General features: G+C 41.9%; 5 protein-coding genes across 20 annotated transcripts in view; all 5 read right to left on the bottom strand.

Moving 5' to 3' along the window:
- The window catches only part of LOC141775468 (protocadherin gamma-C5-like), a 227,851-nt gene that overhangs the window by 104,622 nt on the left and 105,473 nt on the right, over window positions 1–17,756 (bottom strand). Inside the window, exon 1 of one of the 16 annotated variants that reach the window (XM_074648871.1) lies at window positions 7–2,604. The exons of 14 other annotated variants lie outside the window; for them this stretch is intronic. In XM_074648871.1, coding sequence (XP_074504972.1) covers window positions 7–2,391 — 2,385 coding nt within the window. In that variant the 5' untranslated portion in view covers window positions 2,392–2,604. Of the gene's footprint in view, window positions 1–6; window positions 2,605–17,756 lie in introns of those variants that run through there. One more of the 16 variants, XM_074648887.1, reaches the window with a different exon arrangement.
- LOC141775492 (protocadherin gamma-A2-like) lies at window positions 3,521–6,390 on the bottom strand. The gene has a single exon (XM_074648922.1). The coding sequence runs from the start codon at window positions 5,927–5,929 to the stop codon at window positions 3,536–3,538; it is 2,394 nt and encodes a 797-aa protein (XP_074505023.1). The 5' UTR covers window positions 5,930–6,390; the 3' UTR covers window positions 3,521–3,535.
- On the bottom strand, window positions 6,728–9,916 carry LOC141775489 (protocadherin gamma-A5-like). The gene has a single exon (XM_074648918.1). The coding sequence runs from the start codon at window positions 9,508–9,510 to the stop codon at window positions 7,117–7,119; it is 2,394 nt and encodes a 797-aa protein (XP_074505019.1). The 5' UTR covers window positions 9,511–9,916; the 3' UTR covers window positions 6,728–7,116.
- LOC141775490 (protocadherin gamma-A2-like) lies at window positions 10,901–13,718 on the bottom strand. The gene has a single exon (XM_074648919.1). The coding sequence runs from the start codon at window positions 13,307–13,309 to the stop codon at window positions 10,916–10,918; it is 2,394 nt and encodes a 797-aa protein (XP_074505020.1). The 5' UTR covers window positions 13,310–13,718; the 3' UTR covers window positions 10,901–10,915.
- Window positions 14,929–17,595, bottom strand: LOC141775487 (protocadherin gamma-A2-like). The gene has a single exon (XM_074648917.1). It carries the CDS (start codon window positions 17,335–17,337, stop codon window positions 14,944–14,946), a length of 2,394 nt encoding a protein of 797 aa, XP_074505018.1. The 5' UTR covers window positions 17,338–17,595; the 3' UTR covers window positions 14,929–14,943.

Consider the following 17,756-nt stretch of genomic DNA (forward strand, 5'->3'; position numbering starts at 1 on the left):
TCTAACCTCTAGAGGAGAGTCAGGTTCATCCAGGATGCTCTTCTCACTCTGTATCCGCTGCATCGTCCCTGTAGAACTGGGGTCCATTATCAGCACGTTCTGACTACCGGCTCCTCCGAACTTACAGTCACTCTTTCTGGAGTCAGTCGTCCTGCACACCTCGTAGTTGTACACGTGTTGGAGAGTCCCTGTCCCCAAAGTGTCTGAGTAACGTGGTGGATAATATGGAATCACAGGGAGACTGGAGTGATACAGGACGCGAGACTGTCTCCACCTGTAGATCTTCACTGATATAATAACCACTAAACACGTGATGAAGAGGAAGGAGACTACAGCCAGAGCCAACACTAAGTAAAAAGTCAGGTTGTCATTGTACTCCTTGTCGTGTGTAAAGTCAGTGAACTCAGACAGCACTTCGGGGAAGCTGTCCGCCACCGCCACGTTAACAATGACTGTAGCTGAACGAGAGGGCTGCCCGTTGTCCTCCACTATAACAGTCAGTCTTTGTTTCACAGCATCTTTATCAGTGACTTGGCGGATAGTTCTTATTTCTCCATTCTGTAAGCCCACTTCAAACAGCGCCCTGTCTATGGCTTTCTGCAGTTTATAGGAGAGCCAGGCATTCTGTCCAGAGTCCACATCAACAGCCACCACTTTAGTGACCAGATAGCCCACATCTGCTGAACGAGGCACCATTTCAGCCACCAGAGAGCCACCAGTCTGGACTGGGTACAGGACCTGAGGGGGGTTGTCATTCTGGTCCTGGATCTTTACTTTCACAGTCACGTTGCTACTTAGTGGAGGGGAACCTCCATCCTGCGCTTTGACGCGGAAGTGGAAGTCTTTGATCTGCTCGTAGTCAAAAGAGCGCACTGCATGGATGACTCCACTATCAGCACTAACGGACACATATGAGGAGACTGGCACTCCGTTAACAGAGGAGTCCTCCAGTATGTAAGAAACACGGGCATTCTGGTTCCAGTCAGCGTCTCTGGCTTTCACTGTGAATATAGAGAGGCCTGGTGTGTTGTTTTCTACAATGTAGGCCTCATATGAGCTCCTCTCAAAGACAGGCGCGTTATCATTCACATCAGAGATCTGTAAGGTGAGAGTGACGCTGCTGGAGAGGGAGGGCACTCCCTCATCAGAGCACGTCACTGTTATATTATACTCAGAGGATCTCTCTCTGTCTAAATCACTGTCTGTTACTAAACTATAGAAATTATTTGCTGATGTCTTTAAAATGAAGGGTACATTATCGCTAATAAAACATTGCACTTCTCCGTTTTCTCCAGTGTCCTTGTCCTCAATATTTATCATCGTAACAACTGTATTGAGTTTAGCATCCTCTGATATCACAGTTGACTTCGACATTATGTTAATTTCAGGCTTGTTGTCATTTACATCTTGCACATCAATAATTAACTTACACGTTTCTGTGAGTCCTCCATCATCACTAGCACGTACATTTATTCGAAAATTTCGCGATTCCTCAAAGTCAATATTTCCAATTAAACTAACTTCACCGTTTGCCTCATTTATCTTAAACACTTTTCTGACTTCGTCGAATGTATTTGTGATTGAATAAGTTATTTTACCGTTTGAACCCTGATCTGCATCTGAGGCTGAAACAGTTGCAACAACTGTTCCTTTAGGTGAGTTTTCAGTAACTGTAGCTTTGTATGTTGGCTGTGTAAAAACGGGGGCATTATCATTGACGTCTAAAACTGTAATAACAATCAGCATTGTTCCTGACATCTGCGGCTCTCCTCCATCTACAGCCGTCAACACCAGAGATATCTGCTCCTGTTTCTCTCTATCTAAAGGCTTCTGTAGCACCATCTCAACGTTTTTATTCCCATCTGCGTCATCGTGGATCTTTAAAGCAAAATTATCAGTTGGTTTTAGGTCGTACCTTTGGAGATCATTAATTCCAACATCAAGATCCTCAGCTCTCTCCAGCGCAAATTTTGCCCCGATCACTGCTGACTCACTTATTTTAAAATCGATTTCATTTTTTTCAAATGTTGGTGCATTATCATTGATATCTGTGATCTGAACGGTAACACTGTAAAACTCCATCGGATTCTCCAAAATAATCTGAAAATGTAAAGCACAAGGCGTCGTCTGTCTGCAGAGCGCCTCTCTGTCGATTCTTTCTTTGACGAGGAGGACTCCTCTTTCTCTGTTCAGCTCGATGTACCCGTCGCTGTCTCGGGTATAAATTCGAGCTTTACCAGAAGTCAAACGTTTGGTTTCTAATCCTAAATCTTGGGCTATATTTCCGACTAAAGAGCCTTTCGACATTTCCTCCGGTATTGTGTAGCTGACCTGCCCAATAACCGAGCCGAGCGAGAGGAGAGAGATGAAAAACAGCGCTTGTCCTTTCATTGTTCTATCCGGGTGTTTTCTCAGCGAGGTTCGACAGTCCGGTTATAGATCCAGTAAACAGGATTCCACTCCAATGTCAAATATCAAGATCTCAGCTGTATAATCCACACAGAGAAAAGAAAAGTCTCGGAGGTCGTTGTGTCTGTTATCAGATATTCTACATACTCCAGAAGTGCGTTGTTATCCGTCGTGTTCTCTCTTCTTTATGGTGGTGTAACATGGGAGGTGCTGCTACAGCCCTACTCTCAGCCGTGCACACTGCACACTCTGGTCAACAGCGGCCCTAAGAGTTCAAAATACAAAACTGCAGAAAACCAACATGAACTAATCTGTCCAGCAAACGTCACTGTTAGGGAAGTGCAACTTGAAATAAGGTAATAATAGCGTAATAATAGCCAAATAAGCAACATTGCAAACCATGAGTCGCCACTTCAGAAGTATTTATGGTTATAATCTCTCACTTTTGTTTGAAACTTCAGCCATAAAAAAGTGTCCAGAGAAACATGAACCACATCTGAATAAAAGTATAAAAAAACACGTATATAGAATATATTATAGAGATTAAGAAAGAAGTACTAAAAGATTAAAGTAATAACTTTGGGTGGAAATGGAGGGGAAGCTGAGATGTCGCTGCCCAAGGTCCTGAAACAATTAAAGTCTAAAAACGGCACTACTAACTACTGACCATCACAAGTCCTTTCATACAGATACAAATATTACAAGTACCATTTTTAACGTAAGAAATTTAAAGTGTCACTGATATTTTGCCAAAAACACATTAATGTTCATTATGAAACCATGTGAATAAGCATTCAGTAAATACTTGTACTATATGCTCAATCTGCACTAAAGCAAAATAAAAATATTGTATCCAAATTGCAAAACAGCAAGTTTGATATTCAATCAAATACCTTCACCAAGACTCATTCAAAATCGTGTACTATTAAATCAGTCTGTATAAAAACAAGGTAAAAGTAGTCTAACCTCTAAGGGAGATATCAGTCCGCTTTAACACACACTGCAACTAAATCAAAGTGGATGCTGTCCATGGTTCTGAAAAATGTGGAAGTAGCTGCAACGGTTCACTATCAGTGCAACCAAACACTGACAGAGAAATTAAGGCACAGATACGAAACTACATTATTTAACTGACCTCTAGAGGAGAGTCTGGTTCGTCCAGGATGCTCTTCTCACTCTGTATCCGCTGCATCGTCCCTGTAGAACTGGGGTCCATTATCAGCACGTTCTGACTACCGGCTCCTCCGAACTTACAGTCACTCTTTCTGGAGTCAGTCGTCCTGCACACCTCGTAGTTGTACACGTGTTGGAGAGTCCCTGTCCCCAAAGTGTCTGAGTAACGAGGTGGATAATATGGAATCACAGGGAGACTGGAGTGATACATGACGCGAGACTGTCTCCACCTGTAGATCTTCACTGATATAATAACCACTAAACACGTGATGAAGAGGAAGGAGACTACAGCCAGAGCCAACACTAAGTAAAAAGTCAGGTTGTCATTGTACTCCTTGTCGTGTGTAAAGTCAGTGAACTCAGACAGCACTTCAGGGAAGCTGTCCGCCACCGCCACGTTAACAATGACTGTAGCTGAACGAGAGGGCTGCCCGTTGTCCTCCACTATAACAGTCAGTCTTTGTTTCACAGCATCTTTATCAGTGACTTGGCGGATAGTTCTTATTTCTCCATTCTGTAAGCCCACTTCAAACAGCGCCCTGTCTGTGGCTTTCTGCAGTTTATAGGAGAGCCAGGCATTCTGTCCAGAGTCCACATCAACAGCCACCACTTTAGTGACCAGATAGCCCACATCTGCTGAACGAGGCACCATTTCAGCCACCAGAGAGCCACCAGTCTGGACTGGGTACAGGACCTGAGGGGGGTTGTCGTTCTGGTCCTGGATCTTTACTTTCACAGTCACGTTGCTACTGAGTGGAGGGGAACCTCCATCCTGCGCTTTGACGCGGAAGTGGAAGTCTTTGATCTGCTCGTAGTCAAAAGAGCGCACTGCATGGATGACTCCACTATCAGCACTAACGGACACATATGAGGAGACTGGCACTCCGTTAACAGAGGAGTCCTCCAGTATGTAAGAAACACGGGCATTCTGGTTCCAGTCAGCGTCTCTGGCTTTCACTGTGAATATAGAGAGGCCTGGTGTGTTGTTTTCTACAATGTAGGCCTCATATGAGCTCCTCTCAAAGACAGGCGCGTTATCATTCACATCAGAGATCTGTAAGGTGAGAGTGACGCTGCTGGAGAGGGAGGGCACTCCCTCATCAGAGCACGTCACTGTTATATTATAATGGGAGGCGACCTCTCTGTTTAAATCATTGTCTGTTACCAAGCTATAGAAATTATTTGATGAGGTCTTCAAAATGAATGGTACATTTTCGCTAATAAAACATTGCACTTTTCCGTTTTCTCCAGTGTCCTTGTCCTCAATATTTATCATCGTAACGACTGTATTGAGTTTAGCATCCTCTGATATCACAGTTGATTTTGACATTATGTTAATTTCAGGCTTGTTGTCATTTACATCTTGCACATCAATAATTAACTTACACGAATCTGTGAGTCCTCCATCATCACTAGCACGTAAATTTATTCGAAAATTTCGCGACTCCTCAAAGTCAATATTTCCAATTAAACTAACTTCACCGTTTGCCTCATTTATCTTAAACACTTTTCTGACATCGTCGAATGTATTTGTGATTGAATAAGTTATTTTACCGTTTGAACCCTGATCTGCATCTGAGGCTGAAACAGTGGCAACAACTGTTCCTTTAGGTGAGTTCTCAGTAACTGTAGCTTTGTATGTTGGCTGTGTAAAAACGGGGGCATTATCATTAGCGTCTAAAACTGTAATAACAATCAGCATTGTTCCTGACATCTGCGGCTCTCCTCCATCTACAGCCGTTAACACCAGAGATATCTGCTCCTGTTTCTCTCTGTCTAAAGGCTTCTGTAGCACCATCTCAACGTTTTTATTCCCATCTGCATTATCGTGGAGCTTCAGAGCAAAATTATCAGTTGGTTTTAGTTCGTACCTTTGAAGATCATTAATTCCAACATCAAGATCCTCAGCCCTCTCCAGCACAAATTTAGCCCCGATCACTGCTGACTCACTTATTTTAAAATCGATTTCATTTTTTTCAAATGTTGGTGCATTATCGTTGATATCTGTGATCTGAACGGTAACACTGTAAAACTCCATCGGATTCTCCAAAATAATCTGAAAATGTAAAGCACAAGGCGTCGTCTGTCTGCAGAGCGCCTCTCTGTCGATTCTCTCTTTGACGAGGAGGACTCCTCTTTCTCTGTTCAGCTCGATGTACCCGTCGCTGTCTCGGGTATAAATTCGAGCTTTACCAGAAGTCAAACGTTTGGTTTCTAATCCTAAATCTTGGGCTATATTTCCGACTAAAGAGCCTTTCGACATTTCCTCCGGTATTGTGTAGCTGACCTGCCCAATAACCGAGCCGAGCGAGAGGAGAGAGATGAAAAACAGCGCTTGTCCTTTCATTGTTCTATCCGGGTGTTTTCTCAGCGAGGTTCGACAGTCCGGTTATAGATCCAGTAAACAGCAATCCACTCCAATGATAAATATCAAGATTTCAGCTGTATAATCCACACAGAGAAAAGAAAAGTCTCGGAGGTCGTTGTGTCTGTTATCAGATATTCTACATACTCCAGAAGTGCGTTGTTATCCGTCGTGTTCTCTCTTCTTTATGGTGGTGTAACATGGGAGGTGCTGCTACAGCCCTACACTCAGCCGTGCACACTGCACACTCTGGTCAACAGCGGCCCTAAGAGTTCAAAATACAAAACTGCAGAAAACCAACATGAACTAATCTGTCCAGCAAACGTCACTGTTAGGGAAGTGCAACTTGAAATAAGGTAATAATAGCCAAATAAGCAACATTGCAAACGATGAGTCGCCACTTCAGAAGTATTTATGGTTATAATCTCTTACTTTTGTTTGAAACTTCAGCCATAAAAATGTATCCAGAGAAACATGAACCACATCTGAATAAAAGTATAAAAAAAACGTATATAGAATATATTATAGAGATTAAGAAAGAAGTACTAAAAGATTAAAGTAATAACTTTGGGAGGAAATTGAGGCGAAGCTGAGATGTCGCTGCCCAAGGTCCTGAAACAATTAAAGTCTAAAAACGACACTATTAACACTTTTGACCATCACAAGTCCTTTCATAGAGATACAAATATTGCAAGTACCATTTTTAACGTAAGAAATTTAAAGTGTCACTGATGTTTTGTCAAAAAATACATTAATGTTCATTATGAAACCATGTGTATAATAAGCATTCAGTAAATACTTGTACTATATGCTCAATCTGCACTAAAGCAAAATAAAAATATCCAAATATCAAAACAGCCAGTTGGATATTCAATCAAATACCTTCACCAAGACTCATTCAAAAACGTGTACTATTTAATCAGTCTGTATAAAAACATGATTAAAGTAGTCTAACCTCTAAGGGAGATATCAGTCCGCTTTAACACACACTGCAACTAAATCAAAGTAAGGTGCGTGTGAAATAATATACAGCCTATCACTGACTAAGATTGTAGATAATGGGATGCTGTCCATGGTTCTGAAAAATGCGGAAGTAGCTGCAACAGTTCACTATCAATGCAACCAAACACTGAGAGAGAAATTAAGGCACAGATACGAAACTACATTATTTAACTGACCTCTAGAGGAGAGTCTGGTTCATCCAGGATGCTCTTCTCACTCTGTATCCGCTGCATCGTCCCTGTAGAACTGGGGTCCATTATCAGCACGTTCTGACTACCGGCTCCTCCGAACTTACAGTCACTCTTTCTGGAGTCAGTCGTCCTGCACACCTCGTAGTTGTACACGTGTTGGAGAGTCCCTGTCCCCAAAGTGTCTGAGTAACGTGGTGGATAATATGGAATCACAGGGAGACTGGAGTGATACAGGACGCGAGACTGTCTCCACCTGTAGATCTTCACTGATATAATAACCACTAAACACGTGATGAAGAGGAAGGAGACTACAGCCAGAGCCAACACTAAGTAAAAAGTCAGGTTGTCATTGTACTCCTTGTCGTGTGTAAAGTCAGTGAACTCAGACAGCACTTCAGGGAAGCTGTCCGCCACCGCCACGTTAACAATGACTGTAGCTGAACGAGAGGGCTGCCCGTTGTCCTCCACTATAACAGTCAGTCTTTGTTTCACAGCATCTTTATCAGTGACTTGGCGGATAGTTCTTATTTCTCCATTCTGTAAGCCCACTTCAAACAGCGCCCTGTCTGTGGCTTTCTGCAGTTTATAGGAGAGCCAGGCATTCTGTCCAGAGTCCACATCAACAGCCACCACTTTAGTGACCAGATAGCCCACATCTGCTGAACGAGGCACCATTTCAGCCACCAGAGAGCCACCAGTCTGGACTGGGTACAAAACCTGAGGAGGGTTGTCGTTCTGGTCCTGGATCAGTACTTTCACAGTCACGTTGCTACTGAGTGGAGGGGAACCTCCATCCTGCGCTTTGACGCGGAAGTGGAAGTCTTTGATCTGCTCGTAGTCAAAAGAGCGCACTGCATGGATGACTCCACTATCAGCACTAACGGACACATATGAGGAGACTTGCACTCCGTTAACAGAGGAGTCCTCCAGTATGTAAGAAACACGGGCATTCTGGTTCCAGTCAGCGTCTCTGGCTTTCACTGTGAATATAGAGAGGCCTGGTGTGTTGTTTTCTACAATGTAGGCCTCATATGAGCTCCTCTCAAAGACAGGCGCGTTATCATTCACATCAGAGATCTGTAAGGTGAGAGTGACGCTGCTGGAGAGGGAGGGCACTCCCTCATCAGAACACGTCACTGTTATATTATACTGAGATGATCTCTCTCTGTCTAAATCACTGTCTGTCACTAAACTATAGAAATTATTTGTTGATGTTTTTAAAATGAAGGGTATATTTTCGCTAGTGAAGCATTTCACGTTACCGTTTTCTCCTGAATCTATGTCCTCAATATTTATCATTGTAACGACTGTATTGAGTTTAGCATCCTCTGATATCACAGTTGACTTCGACATGATGTTAATTTCAGGCCTGTTGTCATTTACATCTTGCACATCAACAATTAACTTACACGAATCTGTGAGTCCTCCATCGTCACTAGCAAGTAAATTTATTTGAAAGTGTTTTGACTTTTCGAAGTCAATGTCGCCAATTAATGCAACTTCCCCGTTTTCTTGATTTACCTCAAATACTTTCCTGACACTGTCGAATGTATTTGTGATTGAATAAGTTATTTTACCGTTTGAACCCTGATCTGCATCTGAGGCTGAAACAGTGGCAACAACTGTTCCTTTAGGTGAGTTCTCAGTAACTGTAGCTTTGTATGTTGGCTGTGTAAAAACGGGGGCATTATCATTAGCGTCTAACACTGTAATAACAATCAGCATTGTTCCTGACATCTGCGGCTCTCCTCCATCTACAGCCGTTAACACCAGAGATATCTGCTCATGTTTCTCTCTGTCTAAAGGCTTCTGTAGCACCATCTCAACGTTTTTATTACCGTTAGCATTATTATGGAGTTTCAGAGCAAAATTATCTGTTGGTTTTAATTCGTAGTTTTTAAGATCATTAATTCCAACATCAAGATCCTCAGCTCTCTCCAGCACAAATTTGGCTCCGGTGATCGCTGACTCACTAATTTTGAATTTCATTTCATTTTTTTCAAATGCTGGTGCATTATCATTAATATCTGTGATCTGAACGGTAACAGTGTAAAACTCCATCGGATTCTCTAAAATAATCTGAAAATGTAAAGCACAGAGCGCCGTCTCTGTACACAGCACCTCTCTGTCGATTCTCTCTTTGACGAGGAGGACTCCCCTCTCTCTGTTCAGCTCGATGTACCCGTCATTGTTCCTCGTATAGATCTTAGCTTTACCTGATATCAAACGCTTTATTTCTAATCCTAAATCTTGCACTATGTTGCCCACTAAAGAGCCTTTCGCCATTTCCTCCGGAATGGAGTAGCTGACCTGCCCGAACACCGAGTCGAGGGAAAGGAGACAGATAAACAGCAGTACTTGCAGATTCATTGTTCTATCCGATGATTTCCCCCAGTCGACTTATACTCCAAACAAAAACAGATACCCGTCAGATTCCAATGTCAAATCTCAAATGAACAGCTGCACAACCCAGTCATCTGAGGCAAATCTCTTGCAGATCGAAATTTGTCCTTTTCTTTTACAAAATATTCCACCACCAGAATGGTCCGTCCTCTACCCGTCGTGTTCTCTCTGTACTGTGTCGATGTTACATGGGAGGTGCTGCTATAACCCTGCTCTCATTCACCAACACTCTGGTCAACAGCGGCCCTAAGAGTCCATATTATAAAACTGCAGAAAACCGACTAAAATTCATCTCAGGAGAACTCACTGTAAACCATCTAGAAATTTAGTTACAATAATAAAGTAATAACTTGGAATTCACAAACGACGACATAAAGAAATTATTGAAAGTTTAGGTAATTTTTAAAAATATATTTAAATATAATATATAAACAATGAAGCACAGTGTTAATCAGATGTTGCAGATGTGTTAGAGATCAGGGTGGATTTAAAATCCCAATGAAATATAGGAAAGAGAAACATATCTCCAAAAATAAAGGGTTTCCTTTATATAATGATAATTATTGACAAATAATGAGAAGAACAGAGGAAACCACCGATATTAATACTGCAGAAACAGTCGCTTAGAGACTGGTTAAACTAGAGGCTGTACTATGTATGTCGCTGTCCGCAGTTCTGAAGTGAATCAACCCTGAATTAGAGCCAAAACTACCAGAAAGCTTCTCGAATAACGTGATGCCATTAACGGACTGGAAAATATGTTGAAACATTTCTATGGAAGATTCATTTGATGTGTCTCTCCACACACACAAACGAAATAAAACACCTAGCTGGAAGCAACAAGTCCATACATATTTTCTAATTACAACAGACCCAAGAAAATGCAGTACAAACAACAAGATTACAGGTTGGTAACAAGTATCAGTATCAAGAGTAGGTCTTTTATGACTCTTAATGTAAGTTAACTTGCTCAACTCTGAGAGGAGCTGTCCATCACTAATGGTGCTGAACATGCCCACCGAGCAGGCAGTGAGACACGCAATGAAGCCAAGTAATATCTGTAATCTAAGATTACAATCCATGCAATTCACCCAATCTTTAGTAAATCCCCCAAGAAAGCAAAACATGTAAATTGCTATTGCATTTGCAAGTATCAGCATCAGAGATGTTTTTTTATGGTGTGTATTTTCCTTACTGACTCTTTCACACTTCAGTTAACTGGCTCAACTCTTAGAGGAGCTGTCCATCACTAGTGGTGTTGAACATGCCACCTGAGCAGGCAGCTGGACACACCACAAAGCCAAGTAATGTCTCTGATCTAAAAATACATTAAAATAAATACACTGAAAATTTGTGAAGAATGATGGATCATTTAACTGACCTCTAGAGGAGAGTCTGGTTCATCCAGGATGCTCTTCTCACTCTGTATCCGCTGCATCGTCCCCGTAGAACTGGGGTCCATTATCAGCACGTTCTGACTACCGGCTCCTCCGAACTTACAGTCACTCTTTCTGGAGTCAGTCGTCCTGCACACCTCGTAGTTGTACACGTGTTGGAGAGTCCCTGTCCCCAAAGTGTCTGAGTAACGTGGTGGATAATATGGAATCACAGGGAGACTGGAGTGATACAGGACGCGAGACTGTCTCCACCTGTAGATCTTCACTGATATAATAACCACTAAACACGTGATGAAGAGGAAGGAGACTACAGCCAGAGCCAACACTAAGTAAAAAGTCAGGTTGTCATTGTACTCCTTGTCGTGTGTAAAGTCAGTGAACTCAGACAGCACTTCAGGGAAGCTGTCCGCCACCGCCACGTTAACAATGACTGTAGCTGAACGAGAGGGCTGCCCGTTGTCCTCCACTATAACAGTCAGTCTTTGTTTCACAGCATCTTTATCAGTGACTTGGCGGATAGTTCTTATTTCTCCATTCTGTAAGCCCACTTCAAACAGCGCCCTGTCTGTGGCTTTCTGCAGTTTATAGGAGAGCCAGGCATTCTGTCCAGAGTCCACATCAACAGCCACCACTTTAGTGACCAGATAGCCCACATCTGCTGAACGAGGCACCATTTCAGCCACCAGAGAGCCACCAGTCTGGACTGGGTACAGGACCTGAGGAGGGTTGTCATTCTGGTCCTGGATCAGTACTTTCACAGTCACGTTGCTACTGAGTGGAGGGGAACCTCCATCCTGCGCTTTGACGCGGAAGTGGAAGTCTTTGATCTGCTCGTAGTCAAAAGAGCGCACTGCATGGATGACTCCACTATCAGCACTAACGGACACATATGAGGAGACTGGCACTCCGTTAACAGAGGAGTCCTCCAGTATGTAAGAAACACGGGCATTCTGGTTCCAGTCAGCGTCTCTGGCTTTCACTGTGAATATAGAGAGGCCTGGTGTGTTGTTTTCTACAATGTAAGCCTCATATGAGCTCCTCTCAAAGACAGGCGCGTTATCATTCACATCAGAGATCTGTAAGGTGAGAGTGACGCTGCTGGAGAGGGAGGGCACTCCCTCATCAGAGCACGTCACTGTTATATTATACTCAGAGGATCTCTCTCTGTCTAAATCACTGTCTGTTACTAAACTATAGAAATTATTTGTTGATGTTTTTAAAATGAAGGGCATATTTTCGCTAGTGAAGCATTTCACGTTACCGTTTTCTCCTGAGTCCTTGTCCTCAATATTTATCATCGTAACGACTGTATTGAGTTTAGCATCCTCTGATATCACATTTGACTTCGACATTATGTTAATTTCAGGTTTGTTGTCATTTACATCTTGCACATCAACAATTAACTTACACGAATCTGTGAGTCCTCCCTCATCACTAGCACGTAAATTTATTTGAAAGTGTTTTGACTTTTCGAAGTCAATATTTCCAATTAAGGAAACCTCGCCATTTTCTTTATTAACCTCAAACATTTTCCTGACATTTCCTAAAGTATTTGTGATTGAATAAGTTATTTTGCCGTATGAACCCTGATCTGCATCTGAGGCTGAAACAGTGGCAACAAATGTTCCTTTAGGTGAGTTTTCAGTAACTGTAGCTTTGTATGTTGGCTGTGTAAAAACGGGGGCATTATCATTGATGTCTAAGACTGTAATAACAATCAGCATTGTTCCTGACATCTGCGGCTCTCCTCCATCTATAGCCGTTAACACCAGAGATATCTGCTCCTCTTTCTCTCTGTCTAAAGGCTTCTGTAGCACCATCTCAACGTTTTTATTCCCATCTGCATTATTGTCCAGTTTCAAAGCAAAATTATCAGTCGGTCTTAATTCGTAGTTTTGAACACCATTAATTCCAACATCAAGATCCTCAGCTCTCTCCAGCACAAATTTTGCCCCGATCACCGCCGACTCACTTATTTTAAAATCAATTTCATTTTTTTCAAATGCTGGTGCATTATCATTAATATCTGTGATCTGAACGGTAACAGTGTAAAACTCCATCGGATTCTCCAGAATAATCTGAAAATGTAAAGCACAGAGCGCCGTCTCTGTACACAGCACCTCTCTGTCGATTCTGTCTTTGACGAGGAGGACTCCTCTCTCTCTGTTCAGCTCGATGTACCCGTCATTGTTCCTCGTATAGATCTTAGCTTTACCTGATATCAAACGCTTTATTTCTAAACCTAAATCTTGCACTATGTTGCCCACTAAAGAGCCTTTCGCCATTTCCTCCGGAATAGAGTAGCTGACCTGCCCGAACACCGAGTCGAGGGAAAGGAGACAGATAAACAGCAGTACTTGCAGATTCATTGTTCTATCCGATGATTTCCCCCAGTGAGGATCCACAGTCGACTTATACTCCAAACAAAAACAGATACCCGTCAGATTCCAATGTCAAATCTCAAATGAACAGCTGCACAACCCAGTCATCTGAAGCAAATTCCTTGCAGATCGAAATTTGTCCTTTTCTTTTACAAAATATTCCACAACCAGAATGATCCGTCTTCTACTCGTCGTGTTCTCTCTGTACTGTGTCGATGTTACATGGGAGGTGCTGCTATAACCCTGCCCTCATTCATCAACACTCTGGTCAACAGCGGCCCTAAGAGTCCATACTATAAAACTGCAGAAAACCGACTAAAATTCAGCTCACAAGAACTCACTGTAAACCATCTGGGAATTTAGTTACAATAATAAAGTAATAACTTGGAATTCACAAACGACGACATAAAGAAATTATTGAAAGCCATCACGTTAACTGTTTAGGTCATTATAATAATATATTTAAATATAATATATAAACAATGAAACACAGTGTTAATCACATGTTGCAGATGTGTAAGAGAAAAGAGTGAATATAAAATCCAAATGAAAGATAGGAAAGAGAAACATATCTCAAAAAAAAATAAAAGGTTTCCTCTAAATAATGATAATTATTGACAAATACTGAGAAGAAAAGAGGGAAACACCGATATTAAAACTGCGGAAACAGTCGCTGACAGACTGGTTAAACTAGAGGCTGTACTATGTATGTCGCTGTCCGCAGTTTTGAAGTGAATCAACTCTGAATGAGAGCCAAAACTCCCAGAAAGCTTTTCGAATAACGTGATGCCATGAAGAGACTGGAAAATATGTTAAACTTTCTATGGAAAATATTTTACTGCTACGTCCATTATCACTGCTGCTGCTAATATTATTATTAGTAATAACAATTATTATTATAAAAACAAAACAAATCATGTCTGTGAAGGAGACAGATCAAAGTTATAATATAAAATATTTCTTCTATCAATTCCATTATCACTACTAGGCCTACAACAACAACAACAACAACAACAACAAAAACTACTATTACTATTACTACTACTACTACTACTAATAATAATAATACATTTTGTCTTTCAAGAAGACAGGCTGAAGTTAAAATGTATTCAAAATTCCTTTGGGGATTGACCACGTGAAGTAAACCCATACAGTCTGAATAAGTAAATAGTTTACATGGTTAAATAGAGCACAAAAACATGCCACTGAAACACATAATGATATTTAAAATAGTATGTTCCCCTGTTTGTTACTTTAAGGAAAAAAGTAGTGTCATCAATTATATTTTAAATCATTAAGAATACACTGAAGCGATATTAAATCAGTCTGACCTCTAGAGGAGAGTCCCCCGAGAAAGCATAAACATGGGAATTGCTATTGCAATTGCATTGGTAACAAGTATCAGCATCAGAGTAGGTCTTTTATGGTGAGCATTTTCCTTAGTGACTCTTTCTTGCTTCAGTTAAGTGGCTCAACTCTTAGAGGAGCTGTCCATCACTAGTGGTGCTGAAAATGCCCCATGAGCAGGCAGTAAGACACGCCACCATAGCCAAGTAATGTCTGTAATCTAAAAATACATTGAAATGAATACACTGCAAAATTTGTGAAGAATGTTTGATCAATTAACCAACCTCTAGAGGAGAGTCTGGTTCATCCAGGATGCTCTTCTCACTCTGTATCCGCTGCATCGTCCCTGTAGAACTGGGGTCCATTATCAGCACGTTCTGACTACCGGCTCCTCCGAACTTACAGTCACTCTTTCTGGAGTCAGTCGTCCTGCACACCTCGTAGTTGTACACGTGTTGGAGAGTCCCTGTCCCCAAAGTGTCTGAGTAACGTGGTGGATAATATGGAATCACAGGGAGACTGGAGTGATACAGGACGCGAGACTGTCTCCACCTGTAGATCTTCACTGATATAATAACCACTAAACACGTGATGAAGAGGAAGGAGACTACAGCCAGAGCCAACACTAAGTAAAAAGTCAGGTTGTCATTGTACTCCTTGTCGTGTGTAAAGTCAGTGAACTCAGACAGCACTTCAGGGAAGCTGTCCGCCACCGCCACGTTAACAATGACTGTAGCTGAACGAGAGGGCTGCCCGTTGTCCTCCACTATAACAGTCAGTCTTTGTTTCACAGCATCTTTATCAGTGACTTGGCGGATAGTTCTTATTTCTCCATTTTGTAAGCCCACTTCAAACAGCGCCCTGTCTGTGGCTTTCTGCAGTTTATAGGAGAGCCAGGCATTCTGTCCAGAGTCCACATCAACAGCCACCACTTTAGTGACCAGATAGCCCACATCTGCTGAACGAGGCACCATTTCAGCCACCAGAGAGCCACCAGTCTGGACTGGGTACAGGACCTGAGGGGGGTTGTCGTTCTGGTCCTGGATCAGTACTTTCACAGTCACATTGCTACTGAGTGGAGGGGAACCTCCATCCTGCGCTTTGACGCGGAAGTGGAAGTCTTTGATCTGCTCGTAGTCAAAAGAGCGCACTGCATGGATGACTCCACTATCAGCACTAACGGACACATATGAGGAGACTGGCACTCCGTTAACAGAGGAGTCCTCCAGTATGTAAGAAACACGGGCATTCTGGTTCCAGTCAGCGTCTCTGGCTTTCACTGTGAATATAGAGAGGCCTGGTGTGTTGTTTTCTACAATGTAGGCCTCATATGAGCTCCTCTCAAAGACAGGCGCGTTATCATTCACATCAGAGATCTGTAAGGTGAGAGTGACGCTGCTGGAGAGGGAGGGCACTCCCTCATCAGAGCACGTCACTGTTATATTATACTCAGAGGATCTCTCTCTGTCTAAATCACTGTCTGTTACTAAACTATAGAAATTATTTGTTGATGTTTTTAAAATGAAGGGTATATTTTCGCTGATAAAGCATTTCACGTTACCGTTTTCTCCTGAATCTAGGTCCTCAATATTTATCATTGTAACGACTGTATTGAGTTTAGCATCCTCTGATATCACAGTTGACTTCGACATTATGTTGATTTCAGGCTTGTTATCATTTACATCTTGCACATCAATAATTAACTTACAAGAATCTGTGAGTCCTCCCTCATCACTCGCACGTACATTTATTTCAAAGTGTCTTGACTTTTCGAAGTCAATATTTTCAATTAAGGAAACTTCGCCATTTTCCTTGTTTACCTCAAACATTTTCCTGACATTTCCTAAAGTATTCGTGATTGAATATGTTATTTTACCGTATGAACCCTGATCTGCATCTGAGGCTGAAACAGTGGCAACAACTGTTCCTTTAGGTGAGTTTTCAGTAACTGTAGCTTTGTATGTTGGCTGTGTAAAAACGGGGGCATTATCATTAGCGTCTAACACTGTAATAACAATCAGCATTGTTCCTGACATCTGCGGCTCTCCTCCATCTACAGCCGTTAACACCAGAGATATCTGCTCCTGTTTCTCTCTGTCTAAAGGCTTCTGTAGCACCATCTCAACGTTTTTATTCCCGTTAGCATTATTATGCAGTTTCAGAGCAAAATTATCAGTCGGTCTTAATTCGTAGTTTTGAACACCATTAATTCCAACATCAAGATCCACAGCTCTCTCCAGCACAAATTTTGCCCCGATGACCGCCGACTCACTTATTTTAAAATCAATTTCACTTTTTTCAAATGCTGGTGCATTATCATTGATATCTGTGATCTGAACGGTAACAGTGTAAAACTCCATCGGATTCTCCAAAATAATCTGAAAATGTAAAGCACAGAGCGCCGTCTCTGTACACAGCACCTCTCTGTCGATTCTGTCTTTGACGAGGAGGACTCCTCTCTCTCTGTTCAGCTCGATGTACCCGTCATTGTTCCTCGTATAGATCTTAGCTTTACCTGATATCAAACGCTTTATTTCTAATCCTAAATCTTGCACTATGTTGCCCACTAAAGAGCCTTTCGCCATTTCCTCCGGAATAGAGTAGCTGACCTGCCCGAACACCGAGTCGAGGGAAAGGAGACAGATAAACAGCAGTACTTGCAGATTCATTGTTCTATCCGATGATTTCCCCCAGTCGACTTATACTCCAAACAAAAACAGATACCCGTCAGATTCCAATGTCAAATCTCAAATGAACAGCTGCACAACCCAGTCATCTGAGGCAAATCTCTTGCAGATCGAAATTTGTCCTTTTCTTTTACAAAATATTCCACCACCAGAATGGTCCGTCCTCTACCCGTCGTGTTCTCTCTGTACTGTGTCGATGTTACATGGGAGGTGCTGCTATAACCCTGCTCTCATTCACCAACACTCTGGTCAACAGCGGCCCTAAGAGTCCATATTATAAAACTGCAGAAAACCGACTAAAATTCAGCTCACAAGAACTCACTGTAAACCATATGGAAAGTTAGTTACAATAATAAAAGTAATAATTTGGAATTCACAAACGACGACATAAAGAAATTATT

This window comes from Sebastes fasciatus, chromosome 10, assembly GCF_043250625.1.
Source record: "Sebastes fasciatus isolate fSebFas1 chromosome 10, fSebFas1.pri, whole genome shotgun sequence".
NCBI lineage: Eukaryota > Metazoa > Chordata > Actinopteri > Perciformes > Sebastidae > Sebastes > Sebastes fasciatus.